The 25787-nt window shown below is 41.3% G+C and overlaps 1 protein-coding gene across 1 annotated transcript in view; it reads right to left on the bottom strand.

The window, feature by feature from the left end:
- Window positions 1–286: 286 nt before the first annotated feature.
- The window catches only part of ZFAND3 (zinc finger AN1-type containing 3), a 270967-nt gene continuing 245466 nt past the window's right edge, over window positions 287–25787 (bottom strand). The window contains exon 6 of the mRNA XM_063444125.1: window positions 287–2739. Coding sequence (XP_063300195.1) covers window positions 2585–2739 — 155 coding nt within the window. The 3' untranslated portion in view covers window positions 287–2584. The remainder of the gene's footprint in view (window positions 2740–25787) is intronic.

Genomic DNA, 25787 nt, shown 5'->3' with positions numbered 1-25787 from the left:
TGCACAGGGTAACATTAGCCAGAAATTGTATATCCGTTTTCCATATCCCTTCTAAAAAAGAAAATCTAAACTAAAATTAAAAATATCCAAGAAGAAATGAAATGATACAACGTGTTACTGTCTGGAACATCTTACCTTCCAGTCCGTTATTGCCCAAACCACTTTGTTTATTAAACTAGAATTTTGCAGCATCTCATTTTTCACAAAATTCTAAATCAACCTGTTTTTAATATGGAGAAGCAGATTTGAGGAAAAAGTGAAGAAGAAAAAAAAATGGGAGACAAGGAAGGAAATCGAACTTTAATCTGACTCATTTAATATTTCCTGTTTTCAGCAGGAATGGAAAAAGGAATAAAGTTACAGGAGTTAATATTTGTACAATGTTAAACTAAAACAGCTCTAGGCTACATGTGTTAAGCAAAACTAGAACACAAAATGGTTAAATAAGATATCCTAACATCCAAGAACTTAAACGTTTTCTTTACGTGGAACAAACTTCACAGAACAAATACGGCAAAAGGAACAACCCGGTGAATCATCGTCATTGTATTGCAAACTGTCCATAATTCACGCTCCTTTTAGTGTCATCTCCCATCACCCATCAAATAATTGCGAGCCCATGATTACGAGAAACAAGGTAGAAGTCTTTGTCTTCGTTTATAATAAGGAACAAGTCTTTTGTGACCACGTTTCAAAAGTTACTCTGGATGCTAAGAGCAAAATGTACAGCTTAATGTTCAGGTTAATCGGTGTGGGGCAACCTATGGGACCTTTTTAAGGTGGGCATCCCAGAAGATCCTGAAATATTCTTTTTTCTGTTGAAAGGAAGGCAATTTGTGAAAGAAATGAGAAGCTAGATTTACTGTTTGCATATAATATGCCAAGCTAGTCGCACCGGGGATCGAGCAAATTATGGTTAATGGAGGGATAATTCAACTGAGCTTACTAGCTGTGGTGGAAATAAGGCTCTCTTTGTGTATTCAATAGTAGCAAGTTTTCTGTACAAAGGGTGATAAGATGGTTGGTCCTGATATAGAACCTTTATCTCTAAGTGTAACCTGAACAGTCTCTGTCATTAAATGATGGAGAAAGGATATTATTTCTACGGCACTTTATTTGTGATGTGTTAAAGAACTACTTTTTGAACTTTAAAGACACAATATTTTATAAACACCATATCTGCAGAATGAAAGTGCTGTTTGTTAGGAAAAAACATGATCTTCATGAAATCAAGCTAGCTCTAAGTCAGTCATTGAGAGTATAAGCTATAAAACATGAATGACCCTGACTAAGAAGGGTAAGAGACATCGTTAACTCCTGTCTGAGTGTAACAGATGTGAATACACTGTAGTCCTTGGAAGTTTTAGCACTCGTTATGTATTGTATAAAATGCCACCAGTAATCCAGATATAGCATTCATCCTGCCGTTTCCCCAGATACGTGTGTCCTATAGGTGTTTACCATGGTGATTTGCACATTCAGCGCTCATTGAGACCATCTAGAGACCATACCTGACATCACTTAGACGTACAATTTCAGAATACCTTACAAGCCATAATTCCCACCCAGGCTGCATAGAAACAAGGGTGATTAGCCCTTTAATTTATTGATATATGTATATATTTATATGTTTTCAGACACACAAGGTAACACCTGGAAGTGAGGATTATAAAATCAGGATATTGTGTTTGGTTGTTCCTCAATACTGTTACTGAGTTCAGTTTGCTGTAAAAAAATGTCCTTTCACCCGATATATGTATGGCTACAGAAGGTCGGTCTGTAGTATCCAGCCATGGCTACTGTGCTCGGATTTAACCTTATTTGACCAGAGAGACCGTCAACTTGGCAAATTGCAAACAAAAGCCAATCAGGTTAGGGCTGGTGGGATTGTACTGTTCATGTGCTTGTTAAAAAATATTTAAGATTACTGCTACAGGGTGATGTAGCGATTCCACTCATTCTGAGAAACTTTCACGCAGACAACAACCCATTTTTCTTTATTTCTGTGAAATTAAAGTAACCCAACAGGAATTTGTGAGGAATTGTGCTTGCGCCCAAATCAAATCCCTGATGCTTTGAACAGACACACAACAGGAATGTGACTGTGTTAATAGCAAAGGACAACCACCAGCAGCAAGTAATTCAATGAGTTTGTGGGAAAATGTAGTGTTTAACTGAGCTTTATTTTCATTACTTATTAGTATTATGTTCTACACCAAGCAGGAAAGGTGATAATTTAGATATAACCATTTGGATAACGGCCTTACATTTTGTAAGTGGAACGGAAAAACAGAATATGAATTACCCTTTGATGTGTGTGTGGTATTTTTATCTAGTGATGGCCACCAAGTACTGAACATCTGGCCATCAGTCACCAGCTATCAACCAACTTTTTTTTTTCTTCTTGAAAGTACCTGCACTGTTTTTAAAAAACAAGATAAAAATAAAAAAATAAACAAACTGAGAAACCTGATTGGCTGTAGTCTGTGACTTGCCCAGTAGTGAGAGCCTGGTTTACTTAGTCCTAAATAAGGCTAACATTAGTGAACTAAGAGAAACAGCATTTGGTTAGAGAGTGTGGCACTCAGGAGCAGCCCTCGCCAATGCGCTGGCAAGACCTGCCTACTTTCCGGTCTAGTTTCACCATTTTCATAATGGCCTCCTCTCGTCCACGGCCCATGTGGTCGAATGTGCAGTCATGCTGTTCCGGGAGACGATGTAACATACAGAAAACGTAACCTGCACAGAAGCACAGAAGAGTATGAGTGTAGTGGAGATGACGTCACATTCTATCACCATGGAAGCTACATGTTACTGCTCCTCGATGCCAGGCAAATTCACTTAGAGATGCACTATAAAAACTCAGGGAAGTGAATACACTGTTACATTTGATTATACACCATACAAAATTCACATCTATGATATGACTACTGGAGTTGATGAAAGAAATGGAACCCCAACCTTAAAGTAAAACTTTGGTGTTAGGACTACAAACATGTATTCCTAAAGATAAAGTGTCACATGCGGCCCCCCCCCTCCCACCATCGATGACAGGGTTAAAAAAAAACTTTAAACGTTTACCTGATTCAGCAAAAGCGTCTCTTGACCCTGGGTCAGGCTCCCCCTCCACCGCCATTAGATGATGTGTGGACCTAATGCACATGTGCGGTGAGTGCCACCCGCGCATTAGATCTTACCCATAGGAAAGTTTGAAGCAATGTTTTCTTATGGGGTTCTGCTTGACATTGGATGTCCTCATCGTGTGAGGATGTCCAACGTCAAACTCCCAGAAAAGTCAGGAAATGCCTCTAGTGGCTGTCTGGTAGACAGTCACTAGAGCCAGTCTTAACCCTGCAATAAAAACAGTGCAGTTTTTCATTGCAGGGCCAAGGAGGACAGGGACACTGCACCCAGACCACTTCAATGAGATGGAGTGGCCTGGGTGCCCTTTAAGCGCATTAGCCACCTTTAGGAGGCAGAACAAAGGTAACGATGCACCATGCCCCTTACAGGCTGCGGTGGGAGATGCAGTTCTGTCAAGAAAGGATGAGATTGAAAGACATAAAATCTGAAAAATATATATAAATATATATATATGACTTTGGAACGTATCTTGTCATGGAAGCCCCAGTTTATCTTTAGATGGGAATTTAGAAAAAGCTCAACCAATGTACATATGTGTTTCTTGTGATAAACTGTAGTGGGTTGGAGTGAATTTGACTTTACATCAGTGACCACTATATTTTCATAGATGGCCCAGTTCCTGTGTTTACAATGTGGAAAGGTCCACCACTCAAAGAGCTAATAACACAGACATTTCCTAAAGGAGCAAATATATCAATAATCTTACACCACTACAGAGGAGGGATCCCATAATAGAGTTCAGAAATATACATTAACAACGCACACACAGCAGTAGTGACACCACACAATTTACATTAAAGCAAATGGCAATGGGGCGGTTTTCCATTTAATCTGTTCAGAGCTATATATGATATAGGATCATAGGAGGTGGTCCAATGAGTAATGGTGAGACCGGAAGAGGAAAGGACAATGGAAAGGAAAAAATAGAAAAAAATTAACAAAAGAATCTTTAACAAACATTCACCTGTCATTCTAATGATGACAAATTAACCAGCAGACAGATAAATGGCTACAGATGGATGCTGGCTGCAAACGTGGGGCAGAGTAAGCTAGATTTGTAAATCATTTTCTTCTGGAAAGTAATCCACTGCCGGGAACAAGTGTAGTTCTCCTTTGTATGTATATCGGCCCCTTCACACAGCACAGAGATCATGACAGAGACGAGGGCGAGATCTATGTATTAAACCAGCCATGGTTTTCACACACACACTGGCTGAACAGACTGGGGTGATCTCCTTACCATGTGTTCAGTGCATCCACACAGCTATGCTGCGGATTCATTAATATATCAATTAGAAAGGCTCTGCTAATTCGTAACAGCAATTTAAAAGCTACAAATAGGGCTGTCTTATGGCATTGTCCTGGGGCAGTAATGGGTTTACCATGTGTATTTATGGAGGAGATGTAGTAAGCTGTTACCAACACTTTTCAGTCTTATTTTAAGTGAATCTGGGCAATTCTATCTGTAGGATATTATGCAAATAATCACGGCAAGCCTTTTATTATTATTGCCATTTATATAGCGCCGACAGATTCCGTAGCGCTTTACAATATTATGAGAGGGGGATTTAACTATAAATAGGACAATTACAAAAAACTTACGGGAACAATAGGTTGAAGAGGACCCTGCTCAATCGAGCTTACATTCTATAGGAGGTGGGGTGTAAAACACATTAGGACAGGAATTTGCAGTCAAATAAGGTGGCTTGGGTGATATAGTTAATAATTAATCCTTTTGTGTGTCACAAAAGTAATTATCTGCGTGGTGCTTAGTGAGTTAAAATAGTATTGCGGTGATAATTGTACACACATTAACTCTTCCTTTGCTGCACAGCGGGTAGCTTACACTTGTTTTAGAACGGCCCCTGATATCGTGTAATTACATAATCATTTAAAAACCCTCTACTAAATAAACAAAAGAGAAACCTGGAGAGATCACGTGATGTCAGCAGCCAATCAGAGTCTATGATCTGCAGAGTAACTCCCAGCATTCCACGGGGCAGCTTACGGAATACGTTCTGTTGGATTTTTCGATGATTGCTCAGTATGCCCAAAGCTAGCTGGAAATATTTTATTTGTTTTTATATAAAAATAAACAAACTGCTGAACAGATTGAAAAATGTTCACAGAGAGGAAGAGGTGTTTTAACCGGCTGTATGATTGTAAAAGACACTTTAGTGTACCATGCCAAATAAAGGTTTCCATTAAAATATCGAAGAATTTGTTACAATTTTCAATTAGAAGAGTTCACAATGACATCTGATAGAGGCCTCTAGACAGAAGAACTATTAAACATGTGAGTGTGTGTGAATTTATTCTCCTACATTAACCCCCCCGCCCCCAGTGTGTTTTTTGTTTTTTAATTATGTGATGGCTGCCTTTGCTGTAACTCTTAGAAAAAACATTTTGTGATGTGATCAGAGAAGCAGATCTAGGGAAAACCTCCCCACACCAAAGGATGTTTATCCTGAATGTTTATCTGAGAGAATGGAATCTTCATCATTCTGACACCCGAGAGAACCGTTTAGCTACATAACGTTTTCCTTTAAATTGTATGTTTTTACAAAGATATCAACACTATACTGGGCTCCTAATAAAACTCCCAATTAAATCCAATTTTTTATGATATTCACAGAATATCTGTGGTTTTTGAGCAATGCCTGATGTGGTTAGAAATAATAAAATGAAGAAAACAAACAGGTGAAAAGTGAGGAGAATTCTTGATGAGACAATGAAGAAGGCTGTTCCACAAGGGAGATTGATTTATCTGTCTTAGGAGAGTGCTACTTGTTAGGAAAAGTGTTTGAGCTGAATTTAACATTCTAAAAACCTATCAATCTCGTTACCACGGTCCCTTACTAATACAAATATGGTTTAGTGCTTGAATCCGTTGGAAGTATTATAATGCAATAAAAGCTAGATAATTGTATCATGTCTGTGTACAAATAGGATAAAAGCAGAAAGGACAAAAACACTTTTTGTGCAGTGTAGAAATAAATTTAAAAGGTGATTTCACATGTTGATTCTCTACAAGTGCTGATCCTGTAAGAGCTAACAACAAGACAATGCACATAGAGGGCCTGACAGCTCCAGAACTAACAGTGGTGTACATCTCCAGTAAGCTGTAGAAAAATAAATTTAAAAAAACACAATAACTGAGGGAGGTCATATAATTACTAGTAAACAAGGTCACATGATCTCTAGAAACACACCTGTGTGAAGGTCACATGATCTCTAGAAGCACACTCGTGTAAAGGTCACATGATCTCTAGAAGAACACCTGTGTGAAGGTCACATGATCTCTAGAAGAACACCCGTGTGAAGGTCACATGATCCACATGATCTCTAGAAGCACACTCGTGTGAAGGTCACATGATCTCTAGAAACACACCTGTGTGAAGGTCACATGATCTCTAGAAGAACACCTGTGTGAAGGTCACATGATCTCTAGAAGCACACTCATGTGAAGGTCACATGATCTCTAGAAGCACACTCGTGTGAAGGTCACATGATCTCTAGAAACACACCTGTGTGAAGGTCACATGATCTCTAGAAGAACACCTGTGTGAAGGTCACATGATCTCTAGAAGAACACCTGTGTGAAGGTCACATGATCTCTAGAAGCACACCTGTGTGAAGGTCACATGATCTCTAGAAGCACACCTGTGTGAAGGTCACATGATCTCTAGAAGCACACCTGTGTGAAGGTCACATGATCTCGTGTGTTTCTAGAAACACACCTGTGTGAAGGTCACATGATCTCTAGAAGAACACCTGTGTGAAGGTCACATGATCTCTAGAAGCACACATGTGTTAGGGTCACATGGTCTCTAGAAGCACACCTGTGTGAAGGTCACATGATCTCTAGAAGAAAACCTGTGTGAAGGTCACATGATCACCAGATGCACACCTGTGTGAAGGTCACATGATCTAAAGAAGCACACCTGTGTGAAGGTCACATGGTTTCTAGAAACACACCTGTGTGAAGGTCACACGATAGAAACAAAGCTGTGTGAAGGTCACACGATAGAAACACACCTGTGTGAAGGTCATGTGAGCCATCCTGTTTGTACTATATTACATTCAACTCGGTCATCCTCTATTTACTATGTTAAACTCTCTACAATCCTATCTGCACTGTGTTACATTAAACTCTCTGCCATAATGTTAGTACTATATTACATTAAACTCTCTGCCATGCTGTTTGTACTATATTACATTAAACTCTCTGCCATAATGTTAGTACTATATTACATTAAACTCTCTGCCATTCTGTATTACATTAAACTATCTGCCATGCTGCTTGTACTATATTACATTAAACTCTCTGCCATGCTGCTTGTACTATATTACATTAAACTCTCTGCCATAATGTTAGTACTATATTACATTAAACTCTCTGCCATTCTGTATTACATTAAACTCTCTGCCATGCTGCTTGTACTATATTACATTAAACTCTCTGCCATAATGTTAGTACTATATTACATTAAACTCTCTGCCATGATGTATTACATTAAACTCTCTGCCATAATGTTAGTACTATATTACATTAAACTCTCTGCCATGATGTATTACTTAAACTCTCTGCCATAATGTTAGTACTATATTACATTAAACTCTCTGCCATAATGTATTACATTAAACTCTCTGCCATGCTGTTTGTACTATATTACATTAAACTCTCTGCCATAATGTTAGTACTATATTACATTAAACTCTCTGCCATGATGTATTACATTAAACTCTCTGCCATGCTGTTTGTACTATATTACATTAAACTCTCTGCCATAATGTTAGTACTATATTACATTAAACTCTCTGCCATGATGTATTACATTAAACTCTCTGCCATAATGTTAGTACTATATTACATTAAACTCTCTGCCATCCTGTATTACATTAAACTCGGTGCGGTCGTGTTTGTCCTTGTAGCGGAGCGTCAATATTAAATCCCACGATCTCCGCTGGTATTAAAGGTAAATCCACAGTCAGTGCTGTAAGGCAATATCCCAAATCCCCCAGTAACCGGACGAAACACAGTGCTGGGAGTCAAGTCAGGTCTTTATTCACAGCTTCCAGTATTTATGCAAGTCCTCATGCAAGGGGTTTCCTTACTGACATAGCAGGTGTAATACAGTAGGGAACTACATGGGGGACTTAACATTTGGAGCATTTCTCCCATCAGGCACTGCTGCATGAGAGGGATACTGCCACTGAAATATACTGTTAAGTGGATTATCCCTCCGTGCAGCAGAACCGGCATTTCACATTTAAATCCATAACTCCAACAATATTCACATTATTTGCACGAACAGACGTTCGTTAGAGAGCTGGGGTCTGAGTGCACATATCAAGTGAATACCGCTCAGATCCCAGCTAAAACAACCGAACGCCGCACGAAATACATTTACTTATTCAATTTGTTTAAAAGTACCGAACACCGATGGGGAACCACAATAGGAGACGACCGGAGCTCCCGAACGGCCTGGAAGTACAGCGGTGTTCGTGTCGTCGAGTAGCCGTTTTTAGTTCCACGCGCTCGACAACCAAACACCGCTGGGGAGACAAAGGATCCAAGATGGCCGACCGCGCGTGGTCGGTAGTCGAACGACGGCCATGTTGCAACCTGGTAATTGGTGCCACACGACCCTCAGTGTGTGGGCTTGGGTTCGGTACCTAATTCGTTTTACGAACAGCCGGTAAAGTTGCTGTTCGTGAAACGACCATGTAAATGCCAGCGGCTTCCGGCTGCTAGCATACGAATACTATAGGAATACAGGCAAACATACATTTCAATACAGAGTGCAAATTACATTCAAACACAATATGGCAGCAGTGCTTAGGACAACCTTTAGAGACCCAGTTCTATAGTCTGAAGTGGCTAGATTTGCCTCAGTCCTGTATTATGCTAAACTTTCTGCCTTCTCTAAATGGCATGCTGATGTAGGTCACTATGCATTACGAAATGCACAGTGTTATCAACACAAGACACAGAATGTATTTATAATGTACCTGTGCAGATATGAAATAATGAGCAAGGAGGATATGGATCTAAACGTGGCATTAAGGCCTACATTCCGAGTTACACTATCATTACATGTTTGTACCTGAGGTCACCTTCTCGATGGGCACAGATATACTAAACACCGAGCTTGCGCTATTTTCAGTGACACACTAGCCAGATACTTCATCCAAACATCGGCGCGATTCCTATAAAAACCATTGCATCATTCCTGGGTGGGCAACAAAACACGGGTTAAATCAATGTCATAAAAATTGACTTATTTTTATTTTCAAGTGAAAAATTCCTGAATGATTCACTGCCTTATCAAGCGAGCTATGCGCTACTGAAATTAAACATCATTCCACTCAAATCAATTCCAGGCACTTAAAGAAAAGCTTCAAATATTTACACAAATGGGAGTTCTCTTCTTGACAGCTATCCCTGAGCAATCCACGGATTAATTAAACTACACTTTGCTTTAGGACGCATATTGCACCATGCATCAAACATACAGGGCATGACGGAGTCAAACACACAGAATATTGCATCTTTTTGTCTCAGTGAAACCCCATGTGATATCTGTATTACTGTCTCAATGAGTTCCCATGTGATATCTGTATTACTGTCTCAATGAGTTCCCATGTGATATCTGTATTACTCTCTCAGTGAGTCCCCATGTGATATCTGTATTACTCTCTCAGTGAGTCCCCATGTGATATCTGCATTACTCTCTCAATGAGTCCCCATATGATATCTGTATTACTCTCTCAGTGAGTCCCCATGTGATATCTGTATTACTCTCTCAGTGAGTCCCCATGTGATATCTGTATTACTCTCTCAGTGAGTCCCCATGTGATATCTGTATTACTCTCTCAGTGAGTCTCCATGTGATATCTGTATTACTCTCTCAATGAGTCTCCATGTGATATCTGTATTACTCTCTCAGTGAGTCCCCGTGTGATATCTGTATTACTCTCTCAGTGAGTCCCCATGTGATATCTGTATTACTCTCTCATTAATTCCCAATGTTATATCTGTATTACTCTCTCAGTGAGTCCCCATGTGATATCTGTATTACTCTTTCAGTGAGTCCCCATGTGATATCTGTATTACTCTCTCAGTGAGTCCCCATGTGATATCAGTATTACTCTCTCAGTGAGTCTCCATGTGATATCTGTATTACTCTTTCAGTGAGTCTCCATGTGATATCTGTATTACTCTCTCAGTGAGTCCCCATGTGATATCTGTATTACTCTCTCAGTGAGTCTCCATGTGATATCTGTATTACTCTCTCATTGAGTCCCCATGTGATATCTGTATTACTCTCTCAGTGAGTCCCCATGTGATATCTGTATTACTCTCTCAGTGAGTCCCCATGTGATATCTGTATTACTCTCTCAGTGAGTCCCCATGTGATATCTGTATTACTCTCTCAGTGAGTCCCCATGTGATATCTGTATTACTCTCTCAGTGAGTCTCCATGTGATATCTGTATTACTCTCTCAGTGAGTTCCCATGTGATATCTGTATTACTCTCTGTGAGTCCCCATGTGATATCTGTATTACTCTCTCAGTGAGTCTCCATCTGATATCTGTATTACTCTTTCAGTGAGTCCCCATGTGATATCTGTATTACTCTCTCAGTGAGTCCCCATGTGATATCTGCATTACTCTCTCAGTGAGTCCCCATGTGATATCTGTATTACTCTCTCAGTGAGTTCCCATGTGATATCTGTATTACTCTCTCAGTGAGTCCCCATGTGATATCTGTATTACTCTCTCAGTGAGTCTCCATGTGATATCTGTATTACTCTCTCAGTGAGTTCCCATGTGATATCTGTATTACTCTCTCAGTGAGTCCCCATGTGATATCTGTATTACTCTTTCAGTGAGTCCCCATGTGATATCTGTATTACTCTCTCAGTGAGTCCCCATGTGATATCTGCATTACTCTCTCAGTGAGTCCCCATGTGATATCTGTATTACTCTCTCAATGAGTTCCCATGTGATATCTGTATTACTCTCTCAGTGAGTCCCCATGTGATATCTGTATTACTCTCTCAGTGAGTCCCCATGTGATATCTGTATTACTCTCTCATTGAGTCTCCATGTGATATCTGTATTACTCTCTCAGTGAGTCCCCATGTGATATCTGTATTACTCTCTCAGTGAGTCCCCATGTGATATCTATATTACTCTCTCAGTGAGTTCCCATGTTATATCTGTATTACTCTCTCAGTGAGTCCCCATGTGATATCTATATTACTCTCTCAGTGAGTTCCCATGTGATATCTGTATTACTCTCTCAGTGAGTCTCCATGTGATATCTGTATTACTCTCTCAGTGAGTCCCCATGTGATATCTGTATTACTCTCTCAGTGAGTCTCCATGTGATATCTATATTACTCTCTCAGTGAGTCCCCATGTGATATCTGTATTACTCTCTCAGTGAGTCTCCATGTGATATCTGTATTACTCTCTCAGTGAGTCCCCATGTGATATCTGTATTACTCTCTCAGTGAGTCCCCGTGTGATATCTGTATTACTCTCTCAGTGAGTCCCCGTGTGATATCTGTATTACTCTCTCAGTGAGTCCCCATGTGATATCTGTATTACTCTCTCAGTGAGTCCCCGTGTGATATCTGTATTACTCTTTCAGTGAGTCCCCGTGTGATATCTGTATTACTCTCTCAGTGAGTCCCCATGTGATATCTGTATTACTCTCTCAGTGAGTCCCTGTGTGATATCTATATTACTCTCTCAGTGAGTCTCCATGTGATATCTGTATTACTCTCTCAGTGAGTCCCTGTGTGATATCTGTATCACTCTCTCATTGAGTCCCCATGTGATATCTGTATTACTCTCTCGGTGAGTCCCCATGTGATATATGCATTATCTCTCAATGAGTTCCCATGTGATATCTGTATTACTCTCTCAGTGACTTCCCATGTGATATCTGTATTACTCTCTCAGTGAGTCCCCATGAGATATCTGTATTACTCTCTCAGTGAGTCCCCGTGTGATATCTGTATTACTCTCTCAGTGAGTCTCCATGTGATATCTGTATTACTCTCTCAGTGAGTCCCTGTGTGATATCTGTATTACTCTCTCAGTGAGTCCCCATGTGATATCTGTATTACTCTCTCAGTGAGTTCCCATGTGATATCTATATTACTCTCTCAGTGAGTTCCCATGTGATATCTGTATTACTCTCTCAGTGAGTCCCCATATGATATCTGTATTACTCTCTCAGTGAGTCTCCATGTGATATCTGTATTACTCTCTCAGTGAGTCCCCATGTGATATCTGTATTACTCTCTCAGTGAGTCCCCATGTGATATCTGTATTACTCTCTCAGTGAGTCCCCATGTGATATCTGTATTACTGTCTCAATGAGTCCCCATGTGATATCTGTATTACTCTCTCAGTGAGTCCCCATGTGATATCTGTATTACTCTCTCAGTGAGTTCCCATGTGATATCTGTATTATTCTCTCAGTGAGTCCCCATGTGATATCTGTATTACTCTCTCAGTGAGTCCCCATGTGATATCTGTATTACTCTCTCAGTGAGTCTCCATGTGATATCTGAATTACTCTCTCAGTGAGTCTCCGTGTGATATCTGTATTACTCTCTCAGTGAGTCCCCATATGATATCTGTATTACTCTCTCAGTGAGTCCCCATATGATATCTGTATTACTCTCTCAGTGAGTCCCCATGTGATATCTGTATTACTCTCTCAGTGAGTCCCCATGTGATATCTGTATTACTCTCTCAGTGAGTCCCCATGTGATATCTGTATTACTGTCTCAATGAGTCCCCATGTGATATCTGTATTACTCTCTCAGTGAGTCCCCATGTGATATCTGTATTATTCTCTCAGTGAGTCCCCATGTGATATCTGTATTACTCTCTCAGTGAGTCTCCATGTGATATCTGTATTACTCTCTCATTGAGTCTCCATGTGATATCTGTATTACTCTCTCAGTGAGTCTCCATGTGATATCTGTATTACTCTCTCAGTGAGTCTCCATGTGATATCTTTATTACTCTCTCAGTGAGTCTCCGTGTGATATCTGTATTACTCTCTCATTGAGTCTCCATGTGATATCTGTATTACTCTCTCAGTGAGTCTCCATGTGATATCTGTATTACTCTCTCAGTGAGTCTCCATGTGATATCTGTATTACTCTCTCAGTGAGTCCCCATGTGATATCTGTATTACTCTCTCATTGAGTCTCCATGTGATATCTGTATTACTCTCTCAGTGAGTCCCCATGTGATATCTGTATTACTCTCTCAGTGAGTCTCCATGTGATATCTGTATTACTCTCTCAGTGAGTTCCCATGCGATATTTGTATTACTCTCTCAGTGAGTTCCCATGCGGTATCTGTATTACTCTCTCAGTGAGTCCCCATGTGATATCTGTATTACTCTCCCAGTGAGTCCCCATGCGATATCTGTATTACTCTCTCAGTGAGTCCCCATGTGATATCTGTATTACTCTCTCAGTGAGTCTCCATGTGATATCTGTATTACTCTCTCATTGAGTCTCCATGTGATATCTGTATTACTCTCTCAGTGAGTCCCCATGTGATATCTGTATTACTCTCTCAGTGAGTCTCCGTGTGATATCTGTATTACTCTCTCAATGAGTCTCCATGTGATATCTGTATTACTCTCTCAGTGAGTCCCCGTGTGATATCTGTATTACTCTCTCAGTGAGTCCCAATGTGATATCTGTATTACTCTCTCAGTGAGTTCCCATGTGATATCTGTATTACTCTCTCAGTGAGTCCCCATGTGATATCTGTATTACTCTCTCAGTGAGTCCCCATGTGATATCTGTATTACTCTCTCAGTGAGTCCCCATGTGATATCTGTATTACTCTCTCAGTGAGTCTCCATGTGATATCTGTATTACTCTCTCAGTGAGTCTCCGTGTGATATCTGTATTACTCTCTCAATGAGTCTCCATGTGATATCTGTATTACTCTCTCAGTGAGTCCCCGTGTGATATCTGTATTAGTCTCTCAGTGAGTCCCAATGTGATATCTGTATTACTCTCTCAGTGAGTTCCCATGTGATATCTGTATTACTCTCTCAGTGAGTCCCCATGTGATATCTGTATTACTCTCTCAGTGAGTCCCCATGTGATATCTGTATTACTCTCTCAGTGAGTCCCCATGTGATATCTGTATTACTCTCTCAGTGAGTCTCCATGTGATATCTGTATTACTCTCTCAGTGAGTCCCCATGTGATATCTGTATTACTCTCTCATTGAGTCTCCATGTGATATCTGTATTACTCTCTCATTGAGTCTCCATGTGATATCTGTATTACTCTCTCAGTGAGTCTCCATGTGATATCTGTATTACTCTCTCAGTGAGTCTCCATGTGATATCTGTATTACTCTCTCAGTGAGTCTCCATGTGATATCTGTATTACTCTCTCAGTGAGTCTCCATGTGATATCTGTATTACTCTCTCAGTGAGTCCCCATGTGATATCTGTTTTACTCTCTCAGTGAGTCTCCATGTGATATCTGTATTACTCTCTCAGTGAGTCTCCATGTGATATCTGTATTACTCTCTCAGTGAGTCTCCATGTGATATCTGTATTACTCTCTCATTGAGTCCCCATGTGATATCTGTATTACTCTCTCAGTGAGTCTCCATGTGATATCTGTATTACTCTCTCATTGAGTCCCCATGTGATATCTGTATTACTCTCTCAGTGAGTCTCCATGTGATATCTGTATTACTCTCTCATTGAGTCCCCATGTGATATCTGTATTACTCTCTCAGTGAGTCTCCATGTGATATCTGTATTACTGTCTCAATGAGTCCCCATGTGATATCTGTATTACTCTCTCATTGAGTCTCCATGTGATATCTATATTACTCTCTCAGTGAGTCCCCATGTGATATCTGTATTACTCTCTCAGTGAGTCTCCATGTGATATCTATATTACTCTCTCAGTGAGTCCCCATGTGATATCTGTATTACTCTCTCAGTGAGTCTCCATGTGATATCTGTATTACTCTCTCAGTGAGTCCCCATGTGATATCTGTATTACTCTCTCAGTGAGTCCCCGTGTGATATCTGTATTACTCTCTCAGTGAGTCCCCGTGTGATATCTGTATTACTCTCTCAGTGAGTCCCCATGTGATATCTGTATTACTCTCTCAGTGAGTCCCCGTGTGATATCTGTATTACTCTTTCAGTGAGTCCCCGTGTGATATCTGTATTACTCTCTCAGTGAGTCCCCATGTGATATCTGTATTACTCTCTCAGTGAGTCCCTGTGTGATATCTATATTACTCTCTCAGTGAGTTCCCATGTGATATCTGTATTACTCTCTCGGTGAGTCCCCATGTGATATATGCATTATCTCTCAATGAGTTCCCATGTGATATCTGTATTACTCTCTCAGTGACTTCCCATGTGATATCTGTATTACTCTCTCAGTGAGTCCCCATGAGATATCTGTATTACTCTCTCAGTGAGTCCCCGTGTGATATCTGTATTACTCTCTCAGTGAGTCTCCATGTGATATCTGTATTACTCTCTCAGTGAGTCCCTGTGTGATATCTGTATTACTCTCTCAGTGAGTCCCCATGTGATATCTGTATTACTCTCTCAGTGAGTTCCCATGTGATATCTATATTACTCTCTCAGTGAGTTCCCATGTGATATCTGTATTACTCTCTCAGTGAGTCCCCATATGATATCTGTATTACTCTCTCAGTGAGTCTCCATGTGATATCTGTATTACTCTCTCAGTGAGTCCCCATGTGATATCTGTATTACTCTCTCAGTGAGTCCCCATGTGATATCTGTATTACTCTCTCAGTGAGTCCCCATGTGATATCTGTATTACTGTCTCAATGAGTCCCCATGTGATATCTGTATTACTCTCTCAGTGAGTCCCCATGTGATATCTGTATTACTCTCTCAGTGAGTTCCCATGTGATATCTGTATTATTCTCTCAGTGAGTCCCCATGTGATATCTGTATTACTCTCTCAGTGAGTCCCCATGTGATATCTGTATTACTCTCTCAGTGAGTCTCCATGTGATATCTGTATTACTCTCTCAGTGAGTCTCCGTGTGATATCTGTATTACTCTCTCAGTGAGTCCCCATATGATCTGTATTACTCTCTCAGTGAGTCCCCATATGATATCTGTATTACTCTCTCAGTGAGTCCCCATGTGATATCTGTATTACTCTCTCAGTGAGTCCCCATGTGATATCTGTATTACTCTCTCAGTGAGTCCCCATGTGATATCTGTATTACTGTCTCAATGAGTCCCCATGTGATATCTGTATTACTCTCTCAGTGAGTCCCCATGTGATATCTGTATTATTCTCTCAGTGAGTCCCCATGTGATATCTGTATTACTCTCTCAGTGAGTCTCCATGTGATATCTGTATTACTCTCTCATTGAGTCTCCATGTGATATCTGTATTACTCTCTCAGTGAGTCTCCATGTGATATCTGTATTACTCTCTCAGTGAGTCTCCATGTGATATCTTTATTACTCTCTCAGTGAGTCTCCGTGTGATATCTGTATTACTCTCTCATTGAGTCTCCATGTGATATCTGTATTACTCTCTCAGTGAGTCTCCATGTGATATCTGTATTACTCTCTCAGTGAGTCTCCATGTGATATCTGTATTACTCTCTCAGTGAGTCCCCATGTGATATCTGTATTACTCTCTGTGGCGAAACCAACCTCGCCACTGGGCCCTGGAGAAGCCTGTTTGCTAGCCTCCTACCTACTGACTATGGCCCCTGGGTTATTTGGGGCATATTGTACTGTATATTGCTGCTACTGGCCCTTTTAACAGCATCTATGGACATATTGGGACTTTTGGGACTACTGTCCCTTTAAGACTGTGAAGCATATTCGAGTGTACTGCCTGTAATATTATATATGTATTTATAGATGTGTTAAGTTTATCCTGGGTGATTTGTATGCAACATTCATCTGATTGTTCGGTAGAATCACTCCATTCAGTATATTGAGTGAAACTACCGAACAACCAGACCACCCAGGAATGAGTGTGCCTCCAATTACCGTTTGCAACAATGTTGCAAACAGGTAATTGGCAATCAGTGCAGTGTGGTCTTTGTCCTCTTGGTGGCCGCCATTCGGGAAGTAAACACGTGGCGGCGGCCATCTTAAACTACCGAACAGCAGTGTTTTGCCGTCGAGTGTCTGGAACTAAAATCGGACACTTGACTAGGCAAACACCGCTGAGACCTCCATACTTCCAGAAATTCGTATGGAAACTACCGAATGACCCGCCGTTCGGTAGAAAGAGCCCCATAAACAAGGGAATTCATTCAAACCCTCTCCAGGCTCTATAACACAGGCAATTCGCCTGTTTTCATTCCCTTGTTTGTGACCGACCGCAGGGCCAAAATGCATGGAACTGTTTTCGGATACTTTACCCATGCGGTCGGTCAAATCTTTGGAACCCCATATCTCACGAACCATTCATCCGAATTACTTGAAGTTTGGATATGTTGTCCCCCTGAATAAGGGCTATCCAGCGATGCTGGATTTAAAGGTGTACCCCCGGGTTTTGGGGTACATCCAGAACTTGGCTGAAAAAGTGTACCGGATAATTGAGTTTAATGTTATCTGAGGGGAGGGGATGTGTGGGCTGAACCATGTATGTGATTGGTTATTTTATGCCTCCCCCTGGGTGTGGCCTGTATGTGGATTAGTGTAATAAAAGCCAGGCTGGATGAGCCAGTCCAGAGTTCCTGTTTTACCCTCAAAGTGATGTGTCGTCTCATTATTGGGGGAAGGATTTAATGTATGCTGTTCCAGTTGACTGCTAGGAGTACAAGCCTATTCATATGGTTCCTATTCAATGGTCTACAGCATTCATACATTTGGGAGAATTTAAAGGTTTCTCGGATTTGGTGATTATGGTGTCTGCCAGAGTGCTTGGAGTCCTCAGGAAGCGCTAGGAGCATCCATTAACGGAGGTACCAAGTCGGGGTGCCAGGTGATCCGTTACACTCTCTCATTGAGTCTCCATGTGATATCTGTATTACTCTCTCAGTGAGTCCCCATGTGATATCTGTATTACTCTCTCAGTGAGTCTCCATGTGATATCTGTATTACTCTCTCAGTGAGTTCCCATGCGATATTTGTATTACTCTCTCAGTGAGTTCCCATGCGGTATCTGTATTACTCTCTCAGTGAGTCCCCATGTGATATCTGTATTACTCTCCCAGTGAGTCCCCATGCGATATCTGTATTACTCTCTCAGTGAGTCCCCATGTGATATCTGTATTACTCTCTCAGTGAGTCTCCATGTGATATCTGTATTACTCTCTCATTGAGTCTCCATGTGATATCTGTATTACTCTCTCAGTGAGTCCCCATGTGATATCTGTATTACTCTCTCAGTGAGTCTCCGTGTGATATCTGTATTACTCTCTCAATGAGTCTCCATGTGATATCTGTATTACTCTCTCAGTGAGTCCCCGTGTGATATCTGTATTACTCTCTCAGTGAGTCCCAATGTGATATCTGTATTACTCTCTCAGTGAGTTCCCATGTGATATCTGTATTACTCTCTCAGTGAGTCCCCATGTGATATCTGTATTACTCTCTCAGTGAGTCCCCATGTGATATCTGTATTACTCTCTCAGTGAGTCCCCATGTGATATCTGTATTACTCTCTCAGTGAGTCTCCATGTGATATCTGTATTACTCTCTCAGTGAGTCTCCGTGTGATATCTGTATTACTCTCTCAATGAGTCTCCATGTGATATCTGTATTACTCTCTCAGTGAGTCCCCGTGTGATATCTGTATTAGTCTCTCAGTGAGTCCCAATGTGATATCTGTATTACTCTCTCAGTGAGTTCCCATGTGATATCTGTATTACTCTCTCAGTGAGTCCCCATGTGATATCTGTATTACTCTCTCAGTGAGTCCCCATGTGATATCTGTATTACTCTCTCAGTGAGTCCCCATGTGATATCTGTATTACTCTCTCAGTGAGTCTCCATGTGATATCTGTATTACTCTCTCAGTGAGTCCCCATGTGATATCTGTATTACTCTCTCATTGAGTCTCCATGTGATATCTGTATTACTCTCTCATTGAGTCTCCATGTGATATCTGTATTACTCTCTCAGTGAGTCTCCATGTAATATCTGTATTACTCTCTCAGTGAGTCTCCATGTGATATCTGTATTACTCTCTCAGTGAGTCTCCATGTGATATCTGTATTACTCTCTCAGTGAGTCTCCATGTGATATCTGTATTACTCTCTCAGTGAGTCCCCATGTGATATCTGTTTTACTCTCTCAGTGAGTCTCCATGTGATATCTGTATTACTCTCTCAGTGAGTCTCCATGTGATATCTGTATTACTCTCTCAGTGAGTCTCCATGTGATATCTGTATTACTCTCTCATTGAGTCCCCATGTGATATCTGTATTACTCTCTCAGTGAGTCTCCATGTGATATCTGTATTACTCTCTCATTGAGTCCCCATGTGATATCTGTATTACTCTCTCAGTGAGTCTCCATGTGATATCTGTATTACTCTCTCATTGAGTCCCCATGTGATATCTGTATTACTCTCTCAGTGAGTCGCCATGTGATATCTGTATTACTGTCTCAATGAGTCCCCATGTGATATCTGTATTACTCTCTCATTGAGTCTCCATGTGATATCTGTATTACTCTCTCAGTGAGTCCCCATGTGATATCTTTATTACTCTCTCAGTGAGTCTCCATGTGATATCTGTATTACTCTCTCATTGAGTCCCCATGTGATATCTGTATTACTCTCTCATTGAGTCCCCATGTGATATCTGTATTACTCTCTCAGTGAGTCTCCATGTGATATCTGTATTACTCTCTCAGTGAGTCTCCATGTGATATCTGTATTACTCTCTCAGTGAGTCTCCATGTGGTATCTGTATTACTCTCTCATTGAGTCTCCATGTGATATCTGTATTAATCTCTCAGTGAGTCTCCATGTGATATCTGTATTACTGTCTCAATGAGTCTCCATGTGATATCTGTATTACTCTCTCAGTGAGTCCCCATGTGATATCTGTATTACTCTCTCAGTGAGTCCTCATGTGATATCTGTATTACTCTCTCAGTGAGTCCCCATGTGATATCTGTATTACTCTCTCAGTGAGTCCCCATGTGATATCTGTATTACTCTCTCAGTGAGTCCCCATGTGATATCTGTATTACTGTCTCAATGAGTCCCCATGTGATATCTGTATTACTCTCTCAGTGAGTCCCCATGTGATATCTGTATTACTCTCTCAGTGAGTCCCCATATGATATCTGTATTACTCTCTCAGTGAGTCTCCATGTGATATCTGTATTACTCTCTCATTGAGTCCCCATGTGATATCTGTATTACTCTCTCAGTGAGTCTCCATGTGATATCTGTATTACTCTCTCATTGAGTCCCCATGTGATATCTGTATTACTCTCTCAGTGAGTCTCCATGTGATATCTGTATTACTGTCTCAATGAGTCCCCATGTGATATCTGTATTACTCTCTCATTGAGTCTCCATGTGATATCTGTATTACTCTCTCAGTGAGTCCCCATGTGATATCTGTATTACTCTCTCAGTGAGTCTCCATGTGATATCTGTATTACTCTCTCATTGAGTCCCCATGTGATATCTGTATTACTCTCTCAGTGAGTCTCCATGTGATATCTGTATTACTGTCTCAATGAGTCTCCATGTGATATCTGTATTACTCTCTCAGTGAGTCCCCATGTGATATCTGTATTACTCTCTCAGTGAGTCCTGATGTGATATCTGTATTACTCTCTCAGTGAGTCCCCATGTGATATCTGTATTACTCTCTCAGTGAGTCCCCATGTGATATCTGTATTACTCTCTCAGTGAGTCCCCATGTGATATCTGTATTACTCTCTCAGTGAGTCCCCATGTGATATCTGTATTACTCTCTCAGTGAGTCCCCATGTGATATCTGTATTACTCTCTCAGTGAGTCCCCATGTGATATCTGTATTACTCTCTCAGTGAGTCTCCATGTGATATCTGTATTACTCTCTCATTGAGTCTCCATGTGATATCTGTATTACTCTCTCAGTGAGTCTCCATGTGATATCTGTATTACTCTCTCAGTGAGTCTCCATGTGATATCTGTATTACTCTCTCAGTGAGTCTCCATGTGATATCTGTATTACTCTCTCATTGAGTCTCCATGTGATATCTGTATTACTCTCTCAGTGAGTCTCCATGTGATATCTGTATTACTCTCTCAGTGAGTCTCCATGTGATATCTGTATTACTCTCTCAGTGAGTCTCCATGTGATATCTGTATTACTCTCTCATTGAGTCTCCATGTGATATCTGTATTAATCTCTCAGTGAGTCTCCATGTGATATCTGTATTACTCTCTCAGTGAGTCTCCATGTGATATCTGTATTACTCTCTCAGTGAGTCTCCATGTGATATCTGTATTACTGTCTCAATGAGTCCCCATGTGATATCTGTATTACTCTCTCATTGAGTCTCCATGTGATATCTGTATTACTCTCTCAGTGAGTCTCCATGTGATATCTGTATTACTCTCTCAGTGAGTCCCCATGTGATATCTGTATTACTCTCTCAGTGAGTCTCCATGTGATATCTGTATTACTCTCTCAGTGAGTTCCCATGTGATATTTGTATTACTCTCTCAGTGAGTTCCCATGCGATATCTGTATTACTCTCTCAGTGAGTCCCCATGTGATATCTGTATTACTCTCCCAGTGAGTCCCCATGCGATATCTGTATTACTCTCTCAGTGAGTCCCCATGTGATATCTGTATTACTCTCTCAGTGAGTCTCCATGTGATATCTGTATTACTCTCTCATTGAGTCTCCATGTGATATCTGTATTACTCTCTCAGTGAGTCCCCATGTGATATCTGTATTACTCTCTCAGTGAGTCTCCGTGTGATATCTGTATTACTCTCTCAATGAGTCTCCATGTGATATCTGTATTACTCTCTCAGTGAGTCCCCGTGTGATATCTGCATTACTCTCTCAGTGAGTCCCAATGTGATATCTGTATTACTCTCTCAGTGAGTTCCCATGTGATATCTGTATTACTCTCTCAGTGAGTCCCCATGTGATATCTGTATTACTCTCTCAGTGAGTCCCCATGTGATATCTGTATTACTCTCTCAGTGAGTCCCCATGTGATATCTGTATTACTCTCTCAGTGAGTCCCCATGTGATATCTGTATTACTCTCTCAGTGAGTCCCCATGTGATATCTGTATTACTCTCTCAGTGAGTCTCCATGTGATATCTGTATTACTCTCTCAGTGAGTCCCCATGTGATATCTGTATTACTCTCTCATTGAGTCTCCATGTGATATCTGTATTACTCTCTCAGTGAGTCTCCATGTGATATCTGTATTACTCTCTCAGTGAGTCTCCATGTGATATCTGTATTACTCTCTCAGTGAGTCTCCATGTGATATCTGTATTACTCTCTCAGTGAGTCTCCATGTGATATCTGTATTACTCTCTCAGTGAGTCCCCATGTGATATCTGTATTACTCTCTCATTGAGTCCCCATGTGATATCTGTATTACTCTCTCAGTGAGTCTCCATGTGATATCTGTATTACTCTCTCAGTGAGTCTCCATGTGATATCTGTATTACTCTCTCAGTGAGTCTCCATGTGATATCTGTATTACTCTCTCAGTGAGTCTCCATGTGATATCTGTATTACTCTCTCATTGAGTCCCCATGTGATATCTGTATTACTCTCTCAGTGAGTCTCCATGTGATATCTGTATTACTCTCTCATTGAGTCCCCATGTGATATCTGTATTACTCTCTCAGTGAGTCTCCATGTGATATCTGTATTACTCTCTCATTGAGTCCCCATGTGATATCTGTATTACTCTCTCAGTGAGTCTCCATGTGATATCTGTATTACTGTCTCAATGAGTCCCCATGTGATATCTGTATTACTCTCTCATTGAGTCTCCATGTGATATCTGTATTACTCTCTCAGTGAGTCCCCATGTGATATCTGTATTACTCTCTCAGTGAGTCTCCATGTGATATCTGTATTACTCTCTCAGTGAGTCCCCATGTGATATCTGTATTACTCTCTCAGTGAGTCTCCATGTGATATCTGTATTACTGTCTCAATGAGTCTCCATGTGATATCTGTATTACTCTCTCAGTGAGTCTCCATGTGATATCTGTATTACTCTCTCAGTGAGTCCCCATGTGATATCTGTATTACTCTCTCAGTGAGTCTCCATGTGATATCTGTATTACTCTCTGTGAGTTCCCATGTGATATCTGTATTACTCTCTCATTGAGTCTCCATGTGATATCTGTATTACTCTCTCAGTGAGTCTCCATGTGATATCTGTATTACTCTCTCAGTGAGTCCCCATGTGATATCTGTATTACTCTCTCAGTGAGTCTCCATGTGATATCTGTATTACTCTCTCAGTGAGTCCCCATGTGATATCTGTATTACTCTCTCAGTGAGTCCCCATGTGATATCTGTATTACTCTCTCAGTGAGTCCCCATGTGATATCTGTATTACTCTCTCAGTGAGTCCCCATGTGATATCTGTATTAGTCTCTCAGTGAGTCTCCATGTGATATCTATATTACTCTCTCAGTGAGTTCCTATTGTGATCTGTATTGCACCAATAATCAATATGTTGAATAAAAGAATTGTGATCTGTACTGCACCAGAACGGATTTCAATAAGATGAAGAAAGCCATATAATGAAAAACATTCTGGTTTAAGAAAATATTCTATATTAAACCTTGTGGCGAAACCAACCTCGCCACTATGAGCTGGAGAAGCCTGGTTGCTCGCCTGCTTCCTTTGGACTATGGACCAGACTTTAAAAAGCTTTATTTTACCTGCAGAAAGGCATATTCGTGCCTTTCAGCCGGGGTGTTCGGTAGATTCCAGCTACCGAACAAACTACCGTATGAGGGACCACCTAGGAGATGGAGTGTGCCGTCAATTAACCGCCCAGAAGCTGCGGTTAACCGCAGCTTAATTGATGAACGCTGGGTGGCCTTTGTTCGTTTGCCGACCACGAGGTAGCGGCCATTTTAATCGTGCAAAAGACCAGCGGTGTTCGGCGAGGATTCTATGGAACTATAAACGGACACTTAATTGCACGAACACCGCTGAGCCGTCTGTCGCCTGGGTCCTAATCGTACAAGGTTAACCGAACACTGGAATTCGGTATTTCTATGGGAATTGTAGTAACCCAGATAGCTATACCATGGAGCCTATTTGTGTCATTAAAGACTTTGGCTCCATGGCGATTAAACTGTATTCGTGTAGTCTGGGTGCCATTCACCTAATAATGTGCACCCAGACCTGAGCTATCTGGGGATATGTAACATGTCTGTGTTGGGTGGAATAAAAGTGACATTATATATTTTAAAGCATAATACTGTATTTAGATCCCCACATGTGTAATGGAGTCTTGTCTTTGTCCTGAGAGATAATTGGATTACCTCTACAATTATCTCCAGGGCAGAAGGGAGGAAACCAGGATGCATTGTGGGAATGTTTACTGCTGTGTGTCTGTAATTGGTTTATGTCTGTCCTTTGTTACAGTCTTCCATTTGGTCCCCTAGGGGAGTGTCCACCAGGTGGGAGACCTGCATAAATACTGGGCAGGTAGCCCTGAGTAAATGAGTTGCTGTTTAACCCTGAAGCTGGAGTGTGTCTCTTTCTTGGGGGGAAGGGGACTGTATGCCGACTGCCAGGAGTGTAAGCTGTCCATATTGCTTTTCCTGTTCGGCTGCTTCCAGGGTTCATGTGTCTGCTGTTCGAGAGTTGGTGAATTCGTGCAGTTTGGGAGTTCGGGAAGTTGGTGCTTATGGTAGCTGCTGGTCTATGGAAAAGGGGATTATCGCCTAAACGCATTTTTCCCCTTTTATGCTGAAACGGTCCGTTACAATTGGTGGCAAGCGGCGGGATCGTTCCTACAACCAGAGGGACAGCTACAGACAACACCATTCTTGGATTACAAAGTGAGGGCAACGCCAGTACCCGTACAGCGCCCCTATCTACAAGGAACCAACTGCAGCAGAGCAAGCATGGCACCCAGCTACACTCAAGAGGCGTATGACAGAGAGGTCACCGCGGTGCTGGCTTTATGCGGACCCAACCTCTCAGAGGATCTAATACAGCATGTGAAGAAAGTAGTGCGAGAGTACTTGCCGTGGGAATCAGAGCGGGCCAGGGGGTTTGCAGACCTCCCTCCCCAGCGGCAATGTGTGGCCCAGGGAGCTGATGGTGTCGTCCATCCTCCCCAGCAGCCGTGTGTGTCCCAGGGAGCCGAAGGTGCAGTCCTTCCTCCCCAGCGGCAGGCTGAGTTACAGGGGGCAGAGGTTGTTGTTCCTGCCCCCCAGCAGCAAAGTGATATGCCAAGAAGGCAGTGTGAAGTGAAGGGAGAGGAGAGCAGCGTCCTCCCTCCCCAGCGGCAATGTGTGCCCCAGGGAGCTGATGGTGTCGTCCATCCTCCCCAGCAGCCGTGTGTGTCCAAGGGAGCCGAAGGTGCAGTCCTTCCTCCCCAGCGGCAGGCTGAGTTACAGGGGG

The sequence above is a fragment of the Pelobates fuscus genome, chromosome 2, assembly GCF_036172605.1.
Source record: "Pelobates fuscus isolate aPelFus1 chromosome 2, aPelFus1.pri, whole genome shotgun sequence".
Lineage (NCBI taxonomy): Eukaryota > Metazoa > Chordata > Amphibia > Anura > Pelobatidae > Pelobates > Pelobates fuscus.
This window is presented reverse-complemented; position numbering and strand designations above follow the sequence as displayed.